The sequence below is a fragment of the Calonectris borealis genome, chromosome 3 (assembly GCF_964195595.1).
Source record: "Calonectris borealis chromosome 3, bCalBor7.hap1.2, whole genome shotgun sequence".
NCBI lineage: Eukaryota > Metazoa > Chordata > Aves > Procellariiformes > Procellariidae > Calonectris > Calonectris borealis.
In genome coordinates, this window is record NC_134314.1 from 15,957,967 (window position 1) to 15,981,228 (window position 23,262).

At 40.6% G+C, this 23,262-nt stretch overlaps 1 protein-coding gene across 3 annotated transcripts in view; it reads right to left on the reverse strand.

Annotated features, from left to right (window-relative positions):
- Positions 1 to 10,792: 10,792 nt before the first annotated feature.
- Positions 10,793 to 23,262, reverse strand: part of LPIN1 (lipin 1) — a 51,999-nt gene continuing 39,529 nt past the window's right edge. For 2 of the 3 annotated variants that reach the window (XM_075145035.1, XM_075145033.1), the window contains 6 exons: positions 21,322 to 21,470; positions 19,631 to 19,717; positions 17,411 to 17,563; positions 15,467 to 15,581; positions 12,062 to 12,165; positions 10,793 to 11,245 (listed from right to left, as the gene is read on the reverse strand). In XM_075145035.1, coding sequence (XP_075001136.1) covers positions 11,086 to 11,245; positions 12,062 to 12,165; positions 15,467 to 15,581; positions 17,411 to 17,563; positions 19,631 to 19,717; positions 21,322 to 21,470 — 768 coding nt within the window. In that variant the 3' untranslated portion in view covers positions 10,793 to 11,085. The remainder of the gene's footprint in view (positions 11,246 to 12,061; positions 12,166 to 15,466; positions 15,582 to 17,410; positions 17,564 to 19,630; positions 19,718 to 21,321; positions 21,471 to 23,262) is intronic. The other variant, XR_012672876.1, reaches the window with a different exon arrangement.

Below are 23,262 nucleotides of genomic sequence, written 5' to 3' on the forward strand. Positions count from 1 at the left end.
AAATTAGGCAATGGTTTTATTTGACTTATGTGCTTATACCTCTTGAATTTAATAAGTGTTTGCTTACCACTATGGAAGGCCATGCATGTGGTTATTACTAATGCATATCAATCAGTTTCCAGGTAAATCAGTAGGTACCTAATTTGACCACATATCTGGCATTTCCCATTTTTTTAATTAAGAATTGCAATCACAGCACTATTTCCAGGAATGGTTATTGCTATTATCTGCAGCATTCCCCACTGAACGCTCTCTCTTCAAAGGCCACATTTAGAAATTCAGATTAGCCAAAACTCTTCCTCCGTGTTTGTCACCGGTACATTTTGGAAATGTTATCCCTGGGTCAGAACTCATGATGCTGCATTTTAATGAATGGTGTGAGCCCTTCTGATTTGCATAATAGCCAATGTTTTCAAATCCAGCTGGAGCGAACACCATACTATCCCCTTTCACAAGAGTACCTGGGTAGCGGTGACCTGGACACCACACAGTTGCCATTATTCAGTGGATGTCAGAAGTGCTCAGAGCTTCTGAAAACCAGCCTGCATTTAATAGGTAGCTAAAAATACATAGAGAGAGGCTCGTTTATGAGCCATAGCCCTTTGGCCTCCCCACCCTGCCTGCACGCCGGTCCCCCCAGCTGTTTAATTTTCTTCTTGGCGATGGGGGTTTGGAAGTGCTCTGGTACAGAACTGCATCGCTGTCACTTAGCAACCTTTGCTGTGTTCCCTAAATGAAGAGTTTTATTGAGGAGTTCATGTAAGTTCAGCATTTATAACCAAATCAAGGGCTTTTCCCTCTGTCACCAGATAATTAAAGTATAATAATTAAGGTTTAAAATAAACCCGTGAGGGCTGTTTCTCACCGATGGAAATAGAAACTAGGAAAAACCGATCTAAGATTCTGCGGTCAGTTACTGAGATTGCATCTACCTAATTTTTCACCTCTTGCCTGCTTGTTGTGAAAGGACACAGCTGAGGGGGGCTCGCCGGGAGCAACTGCCTTGGAAATTGCCTCTTGCCAGAGCCTCCGTCAAGTCTTAGCTACACTTATAGTTTAGAACAGTAAGAGCAACTTTAGTGGAAGATGTGATTGTTTCCTGATTTATTTATATCATTGTAACTTTTAGGCTGGATGAATTTCAGCATTATGGCTTATTCCCCTTTTTAATGTAAATAATCATAATAAAGTATTACCAAGTATACATGAGAAAATTTGAAGCAGCATAAGTGCATAGGAGGCTTGTTCAACTTTAACAATACACCTACGGGTAATGCAGGAATATTTTTTGCATACACCAAGCCAGTGACTATTTAAACGTATGGCCCAGTAGCCCTGAATGGTTGAAAATGGCTATCAGTACATGCTTCTCTGCTGAGCAGATTGTGGGTGATGGTCATCTCCCTGCACCTCTTGACCCTCTCCACCAGCAACCAGCCCACCCTTGGCTGCTTCTGCCTTGGCTGGCGGAGACAGTTCGGGGTGGGGAGGGAAACCGAGGCAGGGCTGCATGTGGCTGGAGACACCTTGTACCGTGGGTCGGGAGGGCCTCGAAAGGACCGTGGATGCTGGGTACACGAACCAGGACGTTGGTGCTCAGGTCCATCAGCAAGAGTCAGGATGCAGCTGGGACCAGAAGCCAAGAGCTGGCTGAGCCGGCTGCATGGGTACCAGTCCTGCTCAGCCCTCCTCGCCGGAGGGGTCCCCATCCCCGGCTGAGAACTTCCCCCCGCACAGCCCCGGGAAGCCCCAAGCAGGAGGCACAGGTGGGTCAGGCTCTTGGAGAGATTTTTTTCCTACAAGACAGCACTAAAAAAGGAAATGAGAAGCGGCCTCCTTCATGGCTGAGATTCACTCTGGAGGGCTGCTTCTTGCCTGCCGCTCTCCTCCTATGTTGCAACACAGGAAATTTGCTTCTGCTAACACCTGGTGTTGTTTCAAACAGCCAGATGGTCCTAACCTCAGTCTCTGTAATTGATGGCCTACTTGTCTAACCCTGTAACTATCTCTCACTTTAGAGACAGATGCTGCATCTCTCTAAATACCGTTCCACATTAAAACATCCTACCTTCCTGTTTCGCATATCAATCAATGCAGCAATTCTTACAGAAACCAGCAATGGCCTGTGTAAACCAGGAGACAGTGAGTGTAAGCAAGCAGAGATAAAATTATGCAGGCTTAAATTACAAATGAGATGTGTGGTTGAAGGATTTAGACTCGCATTGCAAAATTAGCTGGGACATAACCAGCAAGCAAACAAACGTTATGCAGTGACCTCAAGAGCAGATCTCCTAGCCATTTGGACTTAGCCCAGAAAAGTCAGGCTGCCCTGGTATATGCCACTCTCTGTCACGATGACTAACACTAATTTGGTGTTTCTACGCACCACCCTAACTCTCTGCCCATTTCCAGCAAATCCAAATAACCTTTTGCACACAATTTCAATTTTCTATATGTTCTTCTGGTAGGTGGTTCTCTCTGGGTTTCTTACTGCAGGGATCATGATGAGACATCCTAGAAGCCACCAGAAGCCATTTGCAAAGCAGTGCCACTTTGTAAGTTTGAAGACCAGAAGCTTTTTACTTGGCAAATTAGGGTCTGCCCTGAGCTCCCTGCTTCTTCCCAATCCTTCTTCTGAACAGACCAAAGGCTGACACAGTACCTGGGACCCTGACATTGGACTCAGGAAATTGAAGGTGAAGTTACTGAGGCTACCAAGACCTTTTGCCTCCTGCTGTTAAATGGAGACAGTATTTCTCCCCCTCCCATAGGTCAGTGAGGACAAAACTTGACTGTCAGATATTCAGAAGCTGAGCTGCTGATAGTGGTTCAAATATCTTTCTTGCATAACCCCTCAGTTTCACATCACAGCATCTCATAGGTGTTAATGCCTTGTCCTCAGAGCATGCCTGGGACAGAGGAACTGCCATCATCCCCATCTTGTGCACGGAGAACTGAGACACAAAGCACGTTGAAGGATTCACCTCAGCCAACACAAGACGCCTGTGTCAGGGCTTGGGGTGGATCCTGTCGCTGACTTGGGACCAGGTTTTTGTTTCCCAATCAGTCCTTCCGTCTTGGGCAGATGGGTTTGATCCTGCAATTTCTTTACCTGTGGTATGTCACCACTCATAGTCTCATCTGGATGTGGTTATGTCCACGCTCTCAAGTTCACTGAGAGACACCAGGCACGTCACTTTATAAGGTCTGCCCGCAATTATATGACTACTATAAGAGTGAAGAGGTCAGGTGTAGGATGGAGATGGACATAGTAAAATTTAGGTTGCAGTTTTATGGGACATAGACAGAAGCATAAGGTCCTGCTTCCCCCGAGCCCATTTAACTCACTAATGCAGAACAAAACTCTCCCGGGAGTACAGCAATGGGGTGGGGTGGAAAATCAGGAGAGGCAAAGGAGGAGACAGGGAGAGTGACTTTTTCCTTTAGGCAGTAAGAAACCCGTAGATCAGATCAGCAACCCATGAAACCACAGCCTTGGTTTACAAGAATTTCCTAGGTCAAAAGAAAATGGAAGTGATTCCACGCCAATGATATGTGCACAGGAGGAGTCCAGAGCGAGAGAAGAAACGAGCCTTGCGGGGAGGTGTAATACTTGTGTGGGCTCTCAGGTCGGGCAGAGAGTGCATTAGAAAGCAACGTGGGTGTGAACAGCTGAACTGCTCCCTAAGTCACCGCATCTCAATGCAATCTGTTACTGACAGAAAACAAACCACCAATCCCCCCAAAAAACACCCCACCCCACCATACTTTGAGAAATAAAGACATTTCTCACGTTACTTCCATTCACACAGTACATGGATCGGAAACAAAGCCCACAATACAGGGCATTACATTTTTACATGATATCTGGATTCCTACAGGAGAGCAAATATAACAATATTGAGTCTCCCTCTTTTTTTCCTCTCAGTACTTTCCCAATAAAGCTGCTTCAGTTTCTGAGCCTCACAATTTTTCCAATTGTTGTCTCTGCCACCTTGAACTTGACAGTTGAGGTGGGTAACTGAAAGGTCACATTTTTAACATGTTCTGTTGAATTCCTGCCTTCCCAACGTGTTTATTTGCTCTCAAGTATGATTTTCTGTACATCCTCACTTTTGCCTCTAAGAAGCCTGTGCTAGCAGAGCTTTTAGATTTTTCTGGCCTTTTTGCAGAACTGCAGGGACGATCACAGCCTCCCTAATATGCTCTAATATTGCACAGGCTTGCGCTAGACAGAGGTGAAAGCAGTTCAGGAGCAGATAGTGCCTCCTCTTGAGATCAAACTGAACTACAGAAGAACTGAAGCACCTCCTCAAGCCCACAGAAGAGCCCAGCTCATCCCAATCCCTCTGGAAGCAGAGGTCCCAGTATCTCATTATCCGGCCAGCTGGGACGCACGTGGGGAAAGGAGCTACAGCCGGGACCCAGACCGGCTCTCCCCAGGTACAGCGTGGACACGGCAGCGAACCGGCAGGGCGCAAGCCCAGGCCCTGGCAGGCAATCGCCTCCCCGGTACGCCGCTAGCGTGGTCCCCGGCGTGACCTCGGCCGGGCCCGCCAGCGCTCCTCCGAGCAATGCCTGGGCACAGCCTGAGGGCCAGCAGAGGCCAGCGATCACCCCCACGTGGCAGGCAGCAGCTGGGCACTCGCCAAAGGGTGCCAGTTGGCGAGGGGGCCAAAGAACGGTCCCTGCCCTTCACTGGGCAGCGATTTATCTGTACAGACGTAGCCACTGAGCCTGAAATAGAAATAGTTGTATCTAGCAATGGGGAATGGAAACTGTCCCGGTCATTGGTTTTGATGTATTTATGGCTGCTTGTAACGTAAATCTAAGTTTTCAGTGCTAACGGTCCAAGCTTGCAGAGGATTCTCTCCTTCCGCCACCATACTTTTGGCAAAAGTCAGAAACAAATACATCCACATCTCCTCCCTCTTTGCCTCCAGTATCCTAAAGGGATGAGAGGGATCGGGAATTGGATGGAAATCTGTAGCCTTTGCTATTTACACTTCAGACTGCGGTCGTAGCTGTGCGTATCTGAGCAGCCATCCAGATGCTAATGGAGCTGCTCCTGTGTCAGAAAGATCAGAGAAAGGCCTTCACTGTTTAATTTTTGGATATTTATTGGCTCTAAATCAAAGAGCCAACACATATTGAGGTATCAGGGAAAATGACTTCTCTTGCCCGTGTTAACAGCAATGTTCTAAGATAAAGCTGTTATTTTAAAACATGATCTATTTTCACTTTGCACTAGTGTCTTTAACCGTCCTGAAAAAGAAGGATGTTTATGCAATTTTGCAAAAGAAACGTGAACTGTTCTACTCCATTTACATTTCTTTGTTCCAAAATGTATTCCTCTTGCTGAGATTCCAGCAGACAAGGAAAGCAGACACAGCGGTTACTTTCCAACGTGAAACTTAAAACCACAATCTCCCGCTCAGAAAACACAGAATGAGTCACAGGAAGGGGCCACTTGCTTGCAAAACTCATTAAAAGCAAGGCAAGGCAAAATGGATTTCCTGTATCAATAAATAGATTGCTGGCAGCAGGCAGAACACCTGACAGTGCTGGAGGCTAAAAACCGGTCCAAGAGTAGCCTTTAGAAAAGCCAGATCAGTTCTTCAGCTCGGAAACTCTATCTCCCCAGTACACAGTTTTCTTGGCATTAGTTAGTTTAATCCAGCAAAGTGCTTAAGAATATGCATAGATTTCAGTGCTTAAATAGGCTGATAAATTTTGTCTGTATTTATTTTCTGAAGCAAGCCTTATTAAAAGGACACAGATATGGTACTACAGAGGTGTATATACCACAGGTGAAAGATTTGTTTCCCAAGTTCATGGAAAAATAAAGAAGCCCTAGTCCTTACCGAAGCTTAAAATTTAGCTGTAATTGCAACTTTGTTTTGCTGTTAGCAGTACTCCTTGGACACTTAAGCATAGATTTCCTTTTGGTCAATGTTATTCTCTTTGGCAAATGAAGTCAAAATGGCCTTCTCAACTCTTCTGTGCAACGCAGACACGCGGGATTTCAGGCAAGACTGCTTAAGAGGCAAAGGCACAGCTCAGCACCTGACCTGGTACCACCTAGGTTCAGCACAGGGGTGGAAACAAGAAGCTGCTTTTTGGCCACTTGCTCCGTTTTTGTTCCTTCTCTCTAGTTCCTCCTAGAAGAAAACTCATTTCTCATTTTGCCTTTATTTTCCTCCCTTACATTCCAACGGCTGGAAAGGTCTTGATGAGGATCTCTTCCCCAAAGCATCCAGCAACTGTAACTCCTCTGCACCACTGCCAGGTTTTCTTTAGAGCCGGTCTCGTCTCTCTTTTACAACTAGCCCTTGCCTTGCATATCTCCAACATGCTACAGAGCAACATCAGGGGCTGGATTTTACTGCAAGCAAAAGAGGTAGGACTACCTGAGGTTCTGGCACCGTGAGTGTACTCCCTTCATCCCCATATTTTGCTGGACTTTTATGAAAAGAAAAAAAAGAAAGAAATATCACCACCCAACAAAACCCCACACCAAGAACAACCTCCAGGCTTCACCTTTTTATACATTCACAGAAGAGTTGAAAGTTATATTAGTTATATTTTTAGGCACTAGCTCTTAGTACCACCGGTCTTCTGCCTCTTGCAATGATCTATCCTGAGGTACTTGATGGCATCTGCAATGCAAAATTAATGTAGTAATCTGGGAATATTCCTTACCTTCCCCATGGCGTCAAAAAAAAACCCCCAACTTTACGGTCTTTGCTTCTCAGAAGGTTTGCTCCCTCAGACTTTTCTACTTCTAGTGTAAATGAGATATTCCAGGAGCAATGAATGTGTCCTTATAAAGTTTGGTTTGCTGATGCAAAAGCACCATTTCTCTGACTTTTAATTAAAAAGGCACCTTCATTTCAAAGCCTGTCTCCAGAGCTCCAGTGTAAATGTTTATACAAGCCAGAGACATACAGAAAATAGAGAAGATTGAAGCAGCAGTGACTGCAGGCTGCCCAAATACATCTGCTCTTGTGTTTTTAACACAGAACTTGAGCTACCGCAGAGCCTTATCAACCCCAAACATCTTTGTTTTCATACCAACCAACACAAGCCTGGCAGTATCACTACGGCTGCAGTTAGTTTGCTCAGCAAACCCGGCAGAGGGAGCAAAAGGCAGCGCTGTGCTCTCACGGACGGGAGGAAAGGGTATTTGCTTTTCACCAGCAGAATGGCCAATGTCAAAGAGAGGGAGAAAGAAGAAAAAAAAAAAAAGAAAAAAAGGCTATCTGGTCTCATTGCCATGGATGACAACACTCCCACTCAAAACAGATGGCTAGTTTTTCCTTAGGTCACACTAGGAATTAGACAAAAGGAAGATTCAAAAAAATTCTGGGGTGGGGTAGGATGCCTGACTGGTCCAATTTGCTCCACTTCCCATCTGGCTGCTCTGGGCTCCGAGGTGCTGTTCCCATACCCCAGATCCTGGCCCCATGTCCCTCAATGAACTCTTTCCATTTGAAAAGGCTCTGGGTCAAACACTGTAGCTGAACAGCAAAAATTTTGCAAGTGCTGGAAGTTACACCAGATAGCCCCGATAAAGACAGGCAATTGAGACTGGAGCTACAAAAGCCACACTTTACACAGTTTCAGCAGTTCTGCAAAAGCACTCTGCCACTATCAAAGCATACAGAAAAATAGAAAAGTCAGAAAAAAATTTATATTTGCCTTTATTACAATATATATTTCTACCCTTGTTGCATTCAGCAGATCAAGATGAGGTGTTAAAATGATTTTCATCATTGCAGTAGCACATACATATACAGAGTAAATACTGTATATAAATAGGCTTTGAAATAATAATCCATATCTTCAAATAAAAAATACCCAATACCCGCTTTCTCCTCCCTCCCCAAATTACAGCACTAACATTTTATCTTCAACGAAACTAATGCAAGAAGTATGGCATTCTTTCCCTCACATGACACAGCTGGAGCAGTATGGTCATCAGCTTCAAGAAAATAAACATTAGTCACTCCTCACTGCTGCATATTCTAGTTTATGTGTATTGTATAAATAGAATATACTGTGATTTAATGTGTCTGCATATTTATGTTAGCCAAATATTCTTTCTGTAACAGAAACCAGCATTACACTGCAAGCAAGGTTGAGTTTTTTTCTTTCACAGAAAGAGTAGGAATTTGTTAAACCATCCCTTTTTCTTCTACATGAATTAACAAAGCAATTTAAATATTATGCATAAAATTGCTCAGCTACCAAATCAAGACATCTTATACTCTCTGAAAAAGTATGGTGAAGTTTCTAGCAGGTCAAAACTTTGATTTTCATAAGTGTCTCTTCTGTGAGCAAATTTGATAAACATTAGTTATATAAACACACATCCGTTTCACTGTTCAGCTATACTTAACTTTCAGATACAAAGGGGTGTACAGTATGTCAGAAGTAAGGCCTTTAACTTCACAGAATCACAGAAATGTTGGTCAGAAGGGACCCCTGGAGGTCATCTAGTCCAACTTCACACTTGATCTAGCATTGGCAATCATCTGCTTCAAGTCAGCCATAACTCTGTTTAACTGCCTTGGAAAAGTCCGGGAGAGAGATCTCGCAGCATCTCAGGGTTACCTGCCCCACTACACCTAAAAATCTGATGGAATTAAAATGACCACTCATTCACACTATCATTTGTTTGAAATACTAATGGCAACAAACAACCCTGGATTAGCTATTTATTAAGTTATAAATAAATACATGACAAGCTTTAATTGTGGAGAACTTTCAGGGACCATCTTTTCTGGTGGAAGCTATTGTGTGCGGCACCTTAGGAAAATAGATCTTAACTACCGGGAAGGATAAAAAAACCAAAACTGACAGTCTCTTACTGAAGAGAAGGGTTGGTTTGGTTTTATTTTGCATAATAAATGGATTGAAATAGGCCTTTACCAAAACTGAATTAAAATAGGATGCAGTTAGTATATTCATCCATTAATTCAATCATTAATGACAAGTATTAATAGATACTTAAAGGAAAGTGTGGCTATATTTAGAGATGCAACCATCTCAGTTTGGCAACCTGCGATCCCCACTGATTGTCTTTCAGAAAACCCACATCAGATTTCTTCCACCTATAAGTAAAAAGATATTTGCATTTTCTTTAAACTTTCAAAAGAGGTTTTTTTAATCCATCTGGATTAAACACACATTTCTTCCTCTTTGTGTTTGTCTAATCGTGGCATCTCCCAAGTGGGCGTGCACCTTACCCAAAGCAGCAACATTCATGCGAAAAGGAAGACTTAGGGAGGGCTCACCACTGCACACTGCAGTTGTATAAAGGATTGCACTTATATTCATTACTATTGGAGGCACAGGGAAATCATAAATTGCCCCCCTGACATCCCACATAAAGTCTGCAGCACTAGAAGTTAGAAAACCCTAGTACAGAGTTACCATCCTACCTATGTCGCTATCACTTTTGACATACAAAACCAGAATTTGTTGAAACAGAACAAATGTGAGACACAGCAGCTGTTCCCAAACTTTTGGGTGCTAACCGACCACAGTCACATATTAAAATTTCTCCTGGACCACTCTGCCTTCCTATTATTAAACTCTTAACTGAAAACACTACAAAGCAGCTGCAAAACATGTACCGTAGCCTCACAGATCACAAGCTGGCAGAGACCACAGCTTGTGAACCACTGTTTTAGCCATACTGAAATACAATATACATGGAATCCCATGATGCCATTTTCTGTGTTTCCGAGAACAATTAGACTTTTAAATATATTTTAAAAGGAAAAAAAAAGTTTCTTTCCTAACTACAAGCACATTTGAGGATCATTTGGCATATGGTCACTTGATGCCTACATTTTAAGTAAAGTAACACACTGTGTAAAGGCAGACCACTTGGAAAACGTTATCAACTGATCTGCAGTATTGCTTTTAGCACGCACAGTTAAGTCTTAAGGCAGTCAAAAGCAGGTAGCAAAAACAGTATCTACAGCTTGTGTCTGGACAAATAAGGAAAAAAAAAAGATGAAAAAGGAGATTTCATTATCTTGGAGGAGAGTAAATTGCACTAAAAGCATCCATTCTTTAGGATACAAAACAAAAAAAAATTCCATACACTAAAAACCTGAGATGCATCATTCACCAGCATCAAAGTTCACATTTTAGCCAAAATAATGTTTCAAATAAAACTAATACATTTTGACAAAACCCTTAGTGTTCTTGGCTCAGTAATGATCTTGAAACTCAGCACATTCGGTGGATAAGATGTCTTTACTGAATATCACTGACTTCAGTAAGATGGGCACTACACACAGTGGCCTGTATCTTCCACTTGCACTTACCTTAATCCAAATAGCTATTCTTGAAGTATGGTACTTCCCAAATTGAGAAAGACCGCCAGAACCTGGCCATCTTATTTAATTTGCTTTCTATTTAGATACACATCATTTATTTCCACAGAAAATTGTTACCATGTCAAAACAACAGGCTGGAATAAATCAACACAGCTCAATTGGCTCAATAGCTACACTGATTTACAACAGCTGAGGATCTAGACCAGTAATTAATTCTTAAACAAACAGTTGCTGGTCAACCATGAGGAAAAAGGAAGAATCATTTGCTCCTTTAGAGAAAGGAATTTTGACATATGGATTGCAACCCCTGTCTGTGTCACCAGATGATGTCAGGACTGGTGAGCACCTTCAGCTCCCTTGCTTGCAGGGGATGAAAGGTGACTTCAGTGATGCAGAAAAAATACAGTAATGCTTTACAACCTTATGGCATGTTTAACTGCAACTCCAACATCACTTCACTTTTATTTGACCTTAAATAATGAAACTGTATGGCATAATTTGAGGAGCTGGGTGAAGAGCTACAAATGCCACTCCTATTCCTAGTAAGACTCCTTGTCATCTGGAAACGTGACTAAGTATGAAAAAGCATTTCTAAATTTGCTCAAAGCAAAATACAATGCTCACAACATCACAGATTCCAGCTGAACTGTTAACAGCAAAAGCCAGGTGCCATCGTTTCAATACAAGCTAACTCATTCTTTGAGCTGAGGCCAACAGTTTGGAGATGCAGTTAAGATGAGGCTGGATGTACATCCTGAGTTTCAAAAGGCGGTAGAGGTTCTCTCCAGTAGGTGAACTGACTGTAGGTATCAGAACAAGGGAAGTCTGAAGAATGGCTTCTTTTCAGCAAAGGAAAAATGTGATCTACCACTTCACATAGTCTGACATAGCTGGAAAATAAACAAATAAAAAGAACGCTGAACCATTTCAGATCTTCTTACTTTGAATTTTTGTAAGTCCCCAACCACTAAGGCATGGCTACTTTTACACAGACATCCTCCTGAAATGAATAAAACTAAACTCTATTTTGGTGCCTAGCTTCCAGAGAGGATTTACAGTTCAGATAAGAAATCCATTCATTCTAAGCAATGATACTTACTTACTAAGAAACAGATGCCATTTTCCACCCAGATCACCTGCTAAAAATATTCAAGCCCCCTATTTTGCTTCCCCATTTCTGTCCAGCTTGGCTCAAGCAGCTCCCTGCTCAATGGATTATTCGTATTTTATACACATATGGCTCCCCTTCGATTAAGGACACTCTTAACATTACTAAAGGCCATGTCCCTTCAGTGTTAGATGCTACAGTGCCTAAGCATCTTGCTGGAAGCCCTCAGCCCTATCTTCAGGTTTTGTTTTCTGGTTCTTCTAAATAGGAGCTCCAGGAAAGGGAAATTTTGAAAAGGCCATGAAAAGGCAGATGGCTTCAGGAAACTAGCTAATTTCATTTTTATGCCAACTAAATAGTACACTGATAATTCCTTTCCATCTACTTTATTCATGTAATATATGAAACTAAATACTAAACAATTCCTTTTTGTCAGTTTAACTGAATGAAAGTGGAAAGTCTGTATTTTATTCTAAATTTTTTATGTTTTGTTTGAAATATTTTAAGGAATCAAATGCATCTTTCAGCAACTTGAGTCATAAATTAGAACAGCAAAATAATTTTGCCTATAAGGTGTTAGGGATAAGAGATTACTTACGACGAGATGTTTGTTTTTGCATGCTCTTGTATAAGTTCTCCTTTGGGGTTAACTGTAAATATTCTGTTTAAAGAAACTCCCACCTGTTTGTATGAATAAACATCCTAAACAGAAGAGAGGAAAAAAAAAAGTAAGAAAAAAAAAAATAATCATGATTCTGCCTTTGCACAATAATGTTTATTCTTGCTGGAATACATTACACAGAAGAACATATTTGCACGGTATTGGTACTAAATTTACCTAGTTATTGTGTATCTGAAATTCTCCAGTATGTTACAAATGAGGTCAGTCTAACAAAATGGTTATGAAACAGACAATTTGCAGCTAGGTAAGGAGTTTGCCACTTCAGTTTAAACTATTGATCAAAATCATGGGGTTGTTTTTTCAGTAACTTCCCTTGACACAGAAGTAACATTTAATAAAAAACTAATACATTTGGTGTAAAAGCATTTGCACTTTCATTTTTCTTCCAGAGAATATTTCATTTCCTGAGTGCGTTGTACCAAGTATCTTGCAACAGTGTACAGAGGTTAAAACATAACTGACACGTAAAATAGTGATTAGTTTGTAAGGACAAGATCACAAAAGGAAGTCATAACAACTGTGCCTACATTAAAACCCCCGGAAACATCTCTTAGCTCCTGAGTTTGGATTTGTGCTGTACCCATATATTGACTTCATGTCAGAGCAAGGGGGAAAGAAGGGAAAGCAAGGAATATATGCCAAAATAGCAGCAGTGAGCCCCAGCAGGTAATGCAGATGCAACTCTTGGAAGTGCCATTAGAAGTAAGAATTAAGAATGTCTTCTAAGAAATTCAAATTGTTAGGAAAAGCAATGAGTAAGTTTTGATCTGTTCTGAAGAAAAGCTTGACAAAAGCAAAGATGAAAATAACTCCCAGAAGATCAGAGCAAAAACAAGCTTCCATTTTACTAATATAAATCATTGGATATGGTTTTAAAAGCTGAGGTGGTGAAAGATTGGAATGTTAATGAAGATAAAAAGATTATTTTTAGCTCTATATTGTAAAGACTGTTCCAAAAAAATTAAGTAACTGAACAAAAGTGAACAGCAGTCACTTCAAGAATTCAGCATCCTGGCAGTCCATGCACTATCTACACCTGTAACATCCCTGAGTACAGAAATTTCACTGAGTTTATTCTGGGGGAAAAAACAAAACAAAAAAAAACCAAAACAAGCAGCGCAGAAAATTGAGAAAGCGATGATCCTGATCTTCACAAAGCCAGTGGCACACCTCACACCTGAAGACTGCACTCCAACAGCGATCAGAGTGAGTTACCAGTAATTCCTTTAGAAACATTAACTTACTGCTTTACTTGAAATTTTATTGAAGTGTGCATGAAAATAATGATTTTATTTTATTTCCCTTCAAATAATGGAACTAGAGGTAGACCTCATCCATAACTCAAAACCACAAAAGTGTCTAAAAAGTTATTTCAGAACCGTATATCTAAAGGTACCTTGATAATGGAAATTAAGCTGTGTATGATATAACAACTTAATATAGCATTTGGACAGTGAGGACCTCCTGTCCTCTCTGACATAATGCTTTTAAAAATGTAATTTGCTAAAAGATGAAGCTGAAAAAGTTGCTGCTTATAAACATCAGCAACCCAAACAAAAATACGAGACAAATGTAGAAACAAAGTCCCATCAGAAAGGCATGCTGAATCCTCTCAAATGTAGCTACAACATTCATGATTTCAGTGCCAAAATATCTTGCCAGGCACCTCTGTCCAACATTTAAGCATCTAAACTGCCCAGTCTCTGAACGTTCATATTCACACTGGCAATGGCCAGTGTCCACATTTATACTGATAATTTCCCCAAACTATCAATGTTTCTGCTAGTGAACGTATCTCAGCTCTTACAGCACTGAGCAGCTAGGGCTGGAATCCATGGTCCTCAGGTGCTTCAGGGAGAAGCCTTTAGCTCTCGTAGAGTAGTGGACAAAGATGGTTACCTAGCACCTGAATTACTTACTCTCCAGACGTGTCCCATTTCTCTCTACCAACTAAAGAAAGAGGGAACCAACTGAAGTGTTCTCTTGCTAATCATATTAGGAAATGTGAAGGGTGAAGGACCGTTCTCATAAGACCGAATGGCATGGCCAGGATACAGGCATACAATTAAGTGGGTTTAGCTTCCAAAACAGGCTGGATACACCCAAGCTGCATGTCAACGGTCCTTAGCCATAAACCCCACAGTGGTGTTACCAGGTTACTTGTTACACATTAATATACTACGCATCTGTTTCTACAGCAAATACTACCTGACAATACAGAGCTGGAGGAAGTACCAAATGTTCTGTGGGGCTCCTGGGCACAAATAAGGCACCCATCTGCCTAATTTAGCATCTAAATTTAGGTGCCCAGTGACACTGTAAACATCTAAAGTAGGTCTTCTATATATACCCTTCTGAGAGCAGGATGCTTTCTAAGATTTTAAAGGCATCTATAATGTTATCTACACTAGTAAAATAAACAGTGTGAGTGCCCATTCTCAGACTTGGAAGTCTCTTGACACTGTGTCAGAATTATTAAACTCTGTATACCCCTCCCCTCAAAAAAAAACCTCAAACCAACCTCTCCACACCCCCACATATATACCCCGCCCCCAATATGGCTATATCATATATATGCCCATTGGGAAGAACCCATGCCCCAAGCTAACACAGCAATCATATCCAGAAATTGCCTGGAAGACTGCTAGCTGCCTATGCCAAAACAGTCTCTTGGATCATGTTAACAGTTTAAAAGAAGGGATAATCGCATGCCAGGGTCCCTGCCTCTGCAACTGTTTCCTTTTCTGGATGCACAGAAGTATTCTTCAGGCTAGGACAGGAGTCAAAAAAAGCCTATAGCCCAATTATACAGCCTTCAAATGGGTGATGGAGATCTGTCTTCCCCTCTCTGTGTCAAACAACATATCACTTTCAATGCAAAGTAGAACCTTTTGATTTCAGTGGGACATCCAAGTTCTTTTGAATGTACTTAAGAGTTTGAAGAGTAAGTCCCACCAATATTCACCTGAAAAATTTTCTGTCTGTCCACAGGTATCTCACTGACACTGTATCAGTGTGGAGTAAAATGAGATCAGTGTTTCCACACAAGCTTAAGGATTTTTTAGTTGGAATTTCAACCAGTATTTACTGTTATGCTAACTTATGCAGATATAATGTAGTTACTTTGCTGCTCTTCCATCTCTGTTTGCATCCTACATTGTGAGATCTTCGAGGAAGAACCTTTATATTATCCTTTGTACAGGGCCTAATAAAATATTCTTAACTCCCATTTAAAGCTTCTAGGTTCTAATGTAACAGAACCATGAAATAACAGCAACGTTTCTGTTCTCTGCAATAGGAATAAATTCAGCTATTACTTACAGCAGGTCTGTTTCCAAAAGCAGCATAAAAGGGTTCTGTGTTAGGATAAAACAAATTTTTGATGTCTGTCAAACACTGAACTTTAAATTTTTCTGGCTTCTTTTCTATCACCTCCCTGAAATGATAAAAAACAGAGGCTGAATAAGTACACATGAAATACAGCACAAACCATTTTATCTTCTTTATTCAACATTTTCACCTGGCTGGATACTCCTACAGAACCCCTACCCTTCTCCAATAAATCTTCATTTGTAAATCACAGTGCCCATGAAGACAAAATAGCATTCCCAAGCTTACATAATGGGCACAGTAAATAAATCCACTGAAACAAGGGAACGTCTATTAAAACCTACGTTGAAAGATGGTACTGAGCAAGGATGGTTGATTACAGGGAGTAGCTGCTAAGTATAGACTTATGAGACATAAATTGTCATCAAGTAAACTGCTTCCTGAGAACAGCAGAATGATTCATAGATTGTATTAGCCTTCACTGTCTATAGGTTTTTGTTTTTTTTTTAAAAAAGGATTGCAATTACCATATGTGCTAGAAGCACCTCAGCCTGTTAAGATACTTCTACAGTCAGGGTCCTCCATCACTGCTAATTAGCAGAAGTTAAGGAATAAAGGAATCTTCTATTTCTCTTCAGTTGCTCCTTACAGAATACAGAATTCATTAATGAACAAAGGAGTTCTCATCTCTGGGCAAAAGCCCTTTCACAACAGCTTCTCTTGGCAAGGAGGCTGAACAGGTGGCAGAGTCTGGAGTTCCCATAACATAGGAAGACGCCAGCATGACACAAAAACGCTTAAGAAGCTCAGAATCCCACATCCTAGCACCAACACATATGTCAAGGAAGATGTGAATAGTACAGAAGCTTCATAGGAGTAATACAGCCCTTTGGAACAGCAGCTCCATGTATAAATCAAAGTTTGAGAATGTGCAAAAGAGGAATAAAACCATCTTTCCTCAGTCTCGCATACACCTCATCTCAGAGCCCTCAAAACCACAATAATTAAATCTATGGATAACAATGAAGTCGTTTATTGCCCACACATCACAGCAGTTACAATAGTGTACACTGAAAGATGGGCATTCTTTAGTCTAAACAAGATACTAAAAAGAGTATCACTTTAAATATATTTCTAGATATGAGGAGCATAAGATAACAGTAAGTACCCTTTCACTGCATCTATTATTTAATCAGACTAAGAAGTGCACTGTAATACCTCCACAGTCTCTTATATTTAGAAAATGACTGGTAAGACAGCCTGTAGCATGTCACTCAATCAGAAGAACATCTGAACAACCTTCCATTAAAAATTCTAATGAAATATATCGTGTCACAGCAGCTTTTAACAGCTTAAAATATTTTCAGTAATCACTTGACATGCTTCACTGAATTAGGAAGAAGGTATGATATTCATAATCTGTGCTATTATTATTATTCACTTATTTCAGTTTAACACCTAGAAAGAACAACATTGTCCACACAGAATACAGTGCAGTCAGGAGTATAAAAAGTTCATTTCATTTTCACATGAATTTCTTCAAAACCCACCAAGTTATATTCTTCCACAAAAAAATACTTACGCCAATTGGAACACCTTACAAGTCAAGACAAGAGTGATTGTTATTAATGTGTGAACATTTTTCCCATAGCTAAATATTAACACATCATGTTAAACACATGAAGTCAACAGGCAGTACCTATTGGTAAACAGTGAACACAGATGTATATTGAGGCATGTCTAGGAGATAAACTAAGCAATGTGACTGTCTATTGAATTTTGGTCTTCCTCTAACAAAATTTCTTAATTAAATTTTGCACGAATATGTAAGAAAAAACATTATGAATGATTTCAAGCACTGCCATAAAAAGAGCTGAGAATTCAGCCTCCACCAACCCCTGAGTTTCTTTCTGCATAAAAGTGACATTACAGTACCTGTGCAAAGCTGAGAATAAGCTGCTTGGACTCAGCAACACTGGCCCTTGAGGCAGCACAGTTCCTCGTTCATTGACCCAGTGCAAGTATCCTCTGGTCATGTTTGCCATTCCAATAGCGCGTGCTGAGCAATATAAAAATTTATATCCATTTCTGTGAATAGAAATAAAAGAAGAAATTATTGTAAAAATAAAGCAGGTATTTTGACATTAATAATTTTGTGGGTTTATTTTTACATGAATCAAATCATGACTGTTAAACAGACATGTTTAACCCAGACTTATTTAAAAGGAATAAAAACATTTATGCCAGAAACTTGGATAATTAAAATCTGTCTAGCTCCACTGCAGTTAGCGATTTACACCTAAAAAGGGCTCATTTATCTCTGGTCTTCTCATGGCTTATGACTGCTTATGGTTTTCTATCCATCCCTGCATAGTCCTTAGAATTAACTGAAATGACATCTGCTAAGAGGAAAACACTTGGCATAAAGCAGACAATGGCGTATTAGCCTTTGCTGTATTAACAGTGTTGTACTCCTGCCTCTTGGGCCTCTGCAAAACAAGACTAGTCTATGTGCAGCAGTAACATATTCCTTCAAGTCAGAGCAAATTCGAACTTCAAAACACAGTATGAGAAGTAATCTTTGACTTGACACAAATAAAAATTTTGGCAGAAGTCACAGGTTACCCTTGGTTCTGTTCATGATAGAACAGAGTTCAATGATGTTAGTTCAACTTAGTGGCAATTTACTTTGCAAGTCCTATAAAGAAATTATTGTTCATAAAATAAATACCGTATTCAGTGTACATATGGTCATTAAATCTAACTATTGAATATATATGGTGTTCAGCTGTAATATCTAGCCCCTACGTAATTAACTCTGTAATTTGAAAAACAACATGACTCAAATTTTTTTTTTTTGTTTATGATCACCAAAGCGCTAACAATTGACAATGCTGGCAGGCATAGAAATAACAACTGCAATTAAAAAAATTAACATTTTCACCAAATGTAATGCAGAGGTTATACACAGAACTAAATACTGCTCAGCATGTGAATTCCCAGGCTGTCCTGTCTTTTCTGTGATCACGTATGTATATAGAGAATAAAAGCACAGACAAGTGTCTCTGGCATAATTTAGATTCCACCATCCATAATTTATAATTCATCATCCATGTAAAACAAAAAGCAATAAACAAATCTTAGCATAACCCTAGTACACAGAACAAATCAGATTAACTAAGAGAACAGTTGTGATGTGTACCAGAGGCTCTTCAAACATTTACGGTAATTTGAATATATAATAACAGCTGAATTTAATGTAATAAAAGAAAACCAATTTTATATTCTGCGTAAAGCAGAAATATCAACCTGAACAGACAGCAATCAGTAATTCTCCTTGTCAAAGTTAAAATCTGAATGCATAACATCAGAATATATCAGATACTTCATTTGATCCCATTCAGACATCAACTAATTTTTCTCCTCATTTCCTTTTTTCTCTCAATTGCTAGTCACAAAACTCACCATACTCTCAGTCTTTGATTCTTCAGTGTACACAATAGCTTGACTACATTGCAAAACATATCCAGGGGACCAACAGTACACCTATACTCTTCCTCCACTAGCCTTGCTCACCCAGAAACATTCCCAAATACCACCCCATGTGAGTTAGTACTGATTGTTTTTCTCCTGTTCATATTCATCAGAAATTAATATCTCCATTTTTTTGGAATACATTGTTCTAGGTCATACCAGGATGCTCTCTCTGTTAATGACATTAACTGACCTAAAGCACAGCTGATCTACTGTTGCCCATTATTTCTTCAATAGCTAAAAAAATAGTTTTTTTCAAAACCTCATTAGATCTCTGGTATATTGAGCCCACTACACCATGTCCGTAAGCGCCTCATCTACACATCTTTTAAATACCTCCAGGGATGGTGACTCCACCACTTCCCTGGGCAGCCTGTTCCAAGGCCTGACCACTCTTTCAGTAGAGAAATTTCTCCTTTTTTGATATCACAAAGCAGGTTTTGCTCTGGATATCATACAGCAGATGTTTACACTGTGTAAGTATCACTGAAGTGATGAGATATTGATAAAATTGTCACCCTTACAGGTTAAGAGAAGGCTAGAGAAATTTTAATTTTTATGTGCAAATGAATAAACACAAACAAGCCACAGATACGTGAACAGATTTACTTGAATACTCACTGGCTCACTTTATGGTACAACTTTGCAATCCCTTGGTGCGTCCAGTCTTTCCCAAGAGTTGGCAAGATATGACCTAAAGTATCTGACCTGAATAAAAGAAAAACAATATAATTGAACTAAAAAAAATATAATAACAGATGAGGCTAATACAAACCCCACTAACTTATTTGACTAGCAGCAAAGGAAAATAAGGTTTTCTGTAAGGAATTGATTGTGATCAAAAGATGATTTTATTCCCCTTTCTTTTGAGATAGACTGACATACCCATCCTTGGCCATGTTGTTTTAATTACTCTTGTGCCCCAGGACTTGTCTTCATGGATAAGCTCGTGACTTATAAGGTAACATGGAAGTTACAGCATATAGACTATCAAACAGATCTGTGTAGTAGGCCAGCCAGTACTAAGGATACTTTTTGAGGTTTACATTAAATGTTTTCTAAATAAACCAAATTACCCATAAGGGAAGTTGATGGGAAATTACAAGCATGAGAAGTGACATTCTAGCTTACTTCAAACTAACTTCTCCACATAAAGCCAGCAGTCGGTCACGTATAAAGTATTATGAAATAGTTATACTGGTTTCAATGTATTTCCTGCTTTACACGAGAGAAAATTATTTACACTATAATAACATCTAGAAATTCAAACAAATGAGCACCTCACTTGACTAAGCATTATACAGATACACAGCAAGAAATCCACACCCTGAATATCTTGCATCTTAGAGAGAAAACATTGGGCAGTGGCTTCGGATGGATTTGCAATGGTATTATAAGGTGAAGTGATTCAGTAACTCTCTGGTCAGCTCAACAACAGAGAGAAGAGTAGATCCCATTCACTTTATTGAAGCTTAAAAAAACAAAGGCGGGGGGAATATTAATTTATGTGGGCACCAAAAAAAAAAAGTTTGCCCTACAATGGATAAATCACAAGGAAGAAGAGAGTTTCAGTTTAAATTAAGTATTTTAATTCACCCCAGATTGCTCTTGGAAATTATTCTTCCTTGTTCTTTTTTCCAATTAGACATAGCTAAGTTTGATTTTAAAAGAAACTGATTTTGAAACAAATCTAAGCATTTAAAAGGTCAAAAGAAAATGTTTATTTTTTTATTATGTGTTTCCCTGTTCCACACACAATTGTTTTCCCCAATGTTAAATAAATAAATAAATAAAAATCAGCGAGTGAATCAGTTTGGTCACTCCACAATTGTGGGTTTTACCCAAAGTACTAATCTGAAACTTTCCATTAAATTCTAATTCTGACATTGATTTCGGAGTCTTGTCTTCTAAATGATAATGCTTCTCACTGGAATGCCCCAGTAATGCTTTTTAAAACAGAATTAATGTGTTTCTTCTTTTTAATGTCGCCAGTATACTTCAGAAGTGCGATGCAGCAGAAAGGTTATGATGTTGCAGAAGGTCCTCCAACACTACTGTAAATATTATCATGAGACACCAATAGGTGACAAATAATGGGCACATATGGCATATGTCTTTATGAAATTAAGAATTCAGCTAATAATTCTTATATCGTTTGAAAGCCAAATTAAAGAAATTTTAAAAACCTCACCCCCCACAACACTACAATATGATGATTTTGTGACTCAAAATTCCCTATTAATTACTTTTTCCTTTAGTCCAAAGGACAACTTGTCCTTGCAGATAAAGCCTCTCCCTGTTCATGAACTCACCGTGTGATTGTTCCATCAATGTCAGAAATAACAACTTTATCATCCCAATTCCACAGGTAAATAGTCCCTTCGCAGCGGCAAGTGCCTTGATACTGTGTTGTTACACTAAAGGTCACATCGTTGGGGCCATTCTTGAGCTTTAAGCTTTTCTGCAAGACATTATCAGCAAGATAATCAACAAACTGAGCATGTGAAATGGACACAGTGCAAACAAAGCCACAGATGATCATTGCCTTGGTCACACTGAATCTTACTGCTTTCAGCAGAGCTATTGTCTAAATAACAATAGCAGAGATTTGCCCTGTGTGGTGTACATTAGGCATTGATTTATAGAGCAGAACAAAACAAAAAAAAATTCTGTTTCATAGTCAGGGATATAAAAAAAAGAAAATCCCCAAAAGTTCACATAAACAATAACAAATTATGGAATAGGGACTATCTATGAGGGTTTTCCATTCTGAAATATAGATACATATGCAGAGAGAAATGTGGGTAACAAGGAATTCCGTGAACTTTAATTAAGAGTGTTTATATGGGGATTTGTGTTCTATGATATTACATCTCTTTCCTGTAATAATCCATCTCTCATACCACATGACCTGTTACCCTTCAGTCTCCACCAAATTTCCTTAACTCTCCCGCTTCCCCGCCCTTCCCTCCCACTGTCTCCTGTGTCACTTAGTGACACGCTGGGCAAGGGACTACTGATTTGATTCTATCTGTGGACCTGAACATTTTCACAAAACCTGCAGGAGTTTAGTAGGCGACTCTCTTCTGAGAGGCACGGAGGCACCCATTTGCTGACTGGACACACTCTCTAGAGAGGTGCGCTGCTTACCGGGGGCTCGTATCAGGGATGTCACCGAGAGGCTACCAAGCCTTGTACCGTCCACCAGTGACACAGCCAGGAACAGTCTGAGGATTACCAAGAAGGATTACGGAGCCCTGGGAGCAGCAGTAAGGGACTCTGGAGCGCAGGCAGTTTTTTCATCAATCCTGCCCTGCCCCCCTGTCAAAGGGAAGGGGTTTGAAAGGGCCAGTCGAATCTGGCGAGTCAACAAATGGTTACGGGATTGGTGCCACAGCCAGAGGTTCGGCTACTTAGACCATGGGACTCGCTTTGAGAAACCTGGTCTACTAGGGGCTGATGGGGTCAATCTCAGAGAAGGGGAAGAGCATCTTCGGGCACGGGCTTGCCAAGCTGGTGAAGAGGGCTTTAAACTAAAGTTGCCGGGGAGGGGAACCTCAATCCATCCCACTCCTAGCAGTTTGATGCCAGGGCCAGCCATAGATGCACTGAGCCTGGAGAAGGATCACAGGTCAGCAGGAGAGCGCCTGAAGAGCAGCACAAACAAACCCCAGCCAGTAAGGCAGCTTCATCAGGGGCCCAGCTAAAATGCCTCTATGCAAACGCACGTAGCATGAGGAATAAACAAGAGGAGTCAGAGACATGCGCACACCTGCAGGGCTACGATCTTATTGGCATCACAGAGACATGGGGATGGCTCCTATGATCAGAGTGTTGGGATGGAGGGATACAGACACTTTAGGAAGGACAGGCAGGGGAGACGAGGGGGTGTCGCCCTCTATGTCAATGACCAGCTGGAGTGCATGGAGCTCTGCCTGGGAATGGATGAGGAGCCAACCGAGAGCTTATGGATCAGGATTAAAGGGACTGCAGGGACAGGTGACATTACAGTGGGGGTCTGCTACAGGCCACCCGACCAGGAAGACCAAGCGGATAAGGCCCTCTATAGGCAGATAGGAGCAGCCTCATGTTCACAAGCCCTGGTCCTCATGGGGGACTTCAACCACCCCGATATCTGTTGGAGGGACAACACAGGATTGTGTTGGTTCCTGGAAGGAAGGTTCCTGGAATGCGTCAATGATAACTTCCTTCTCCTAGCGGTAGAGGAGCCAACGAGGAGAGGTGCTATGCTG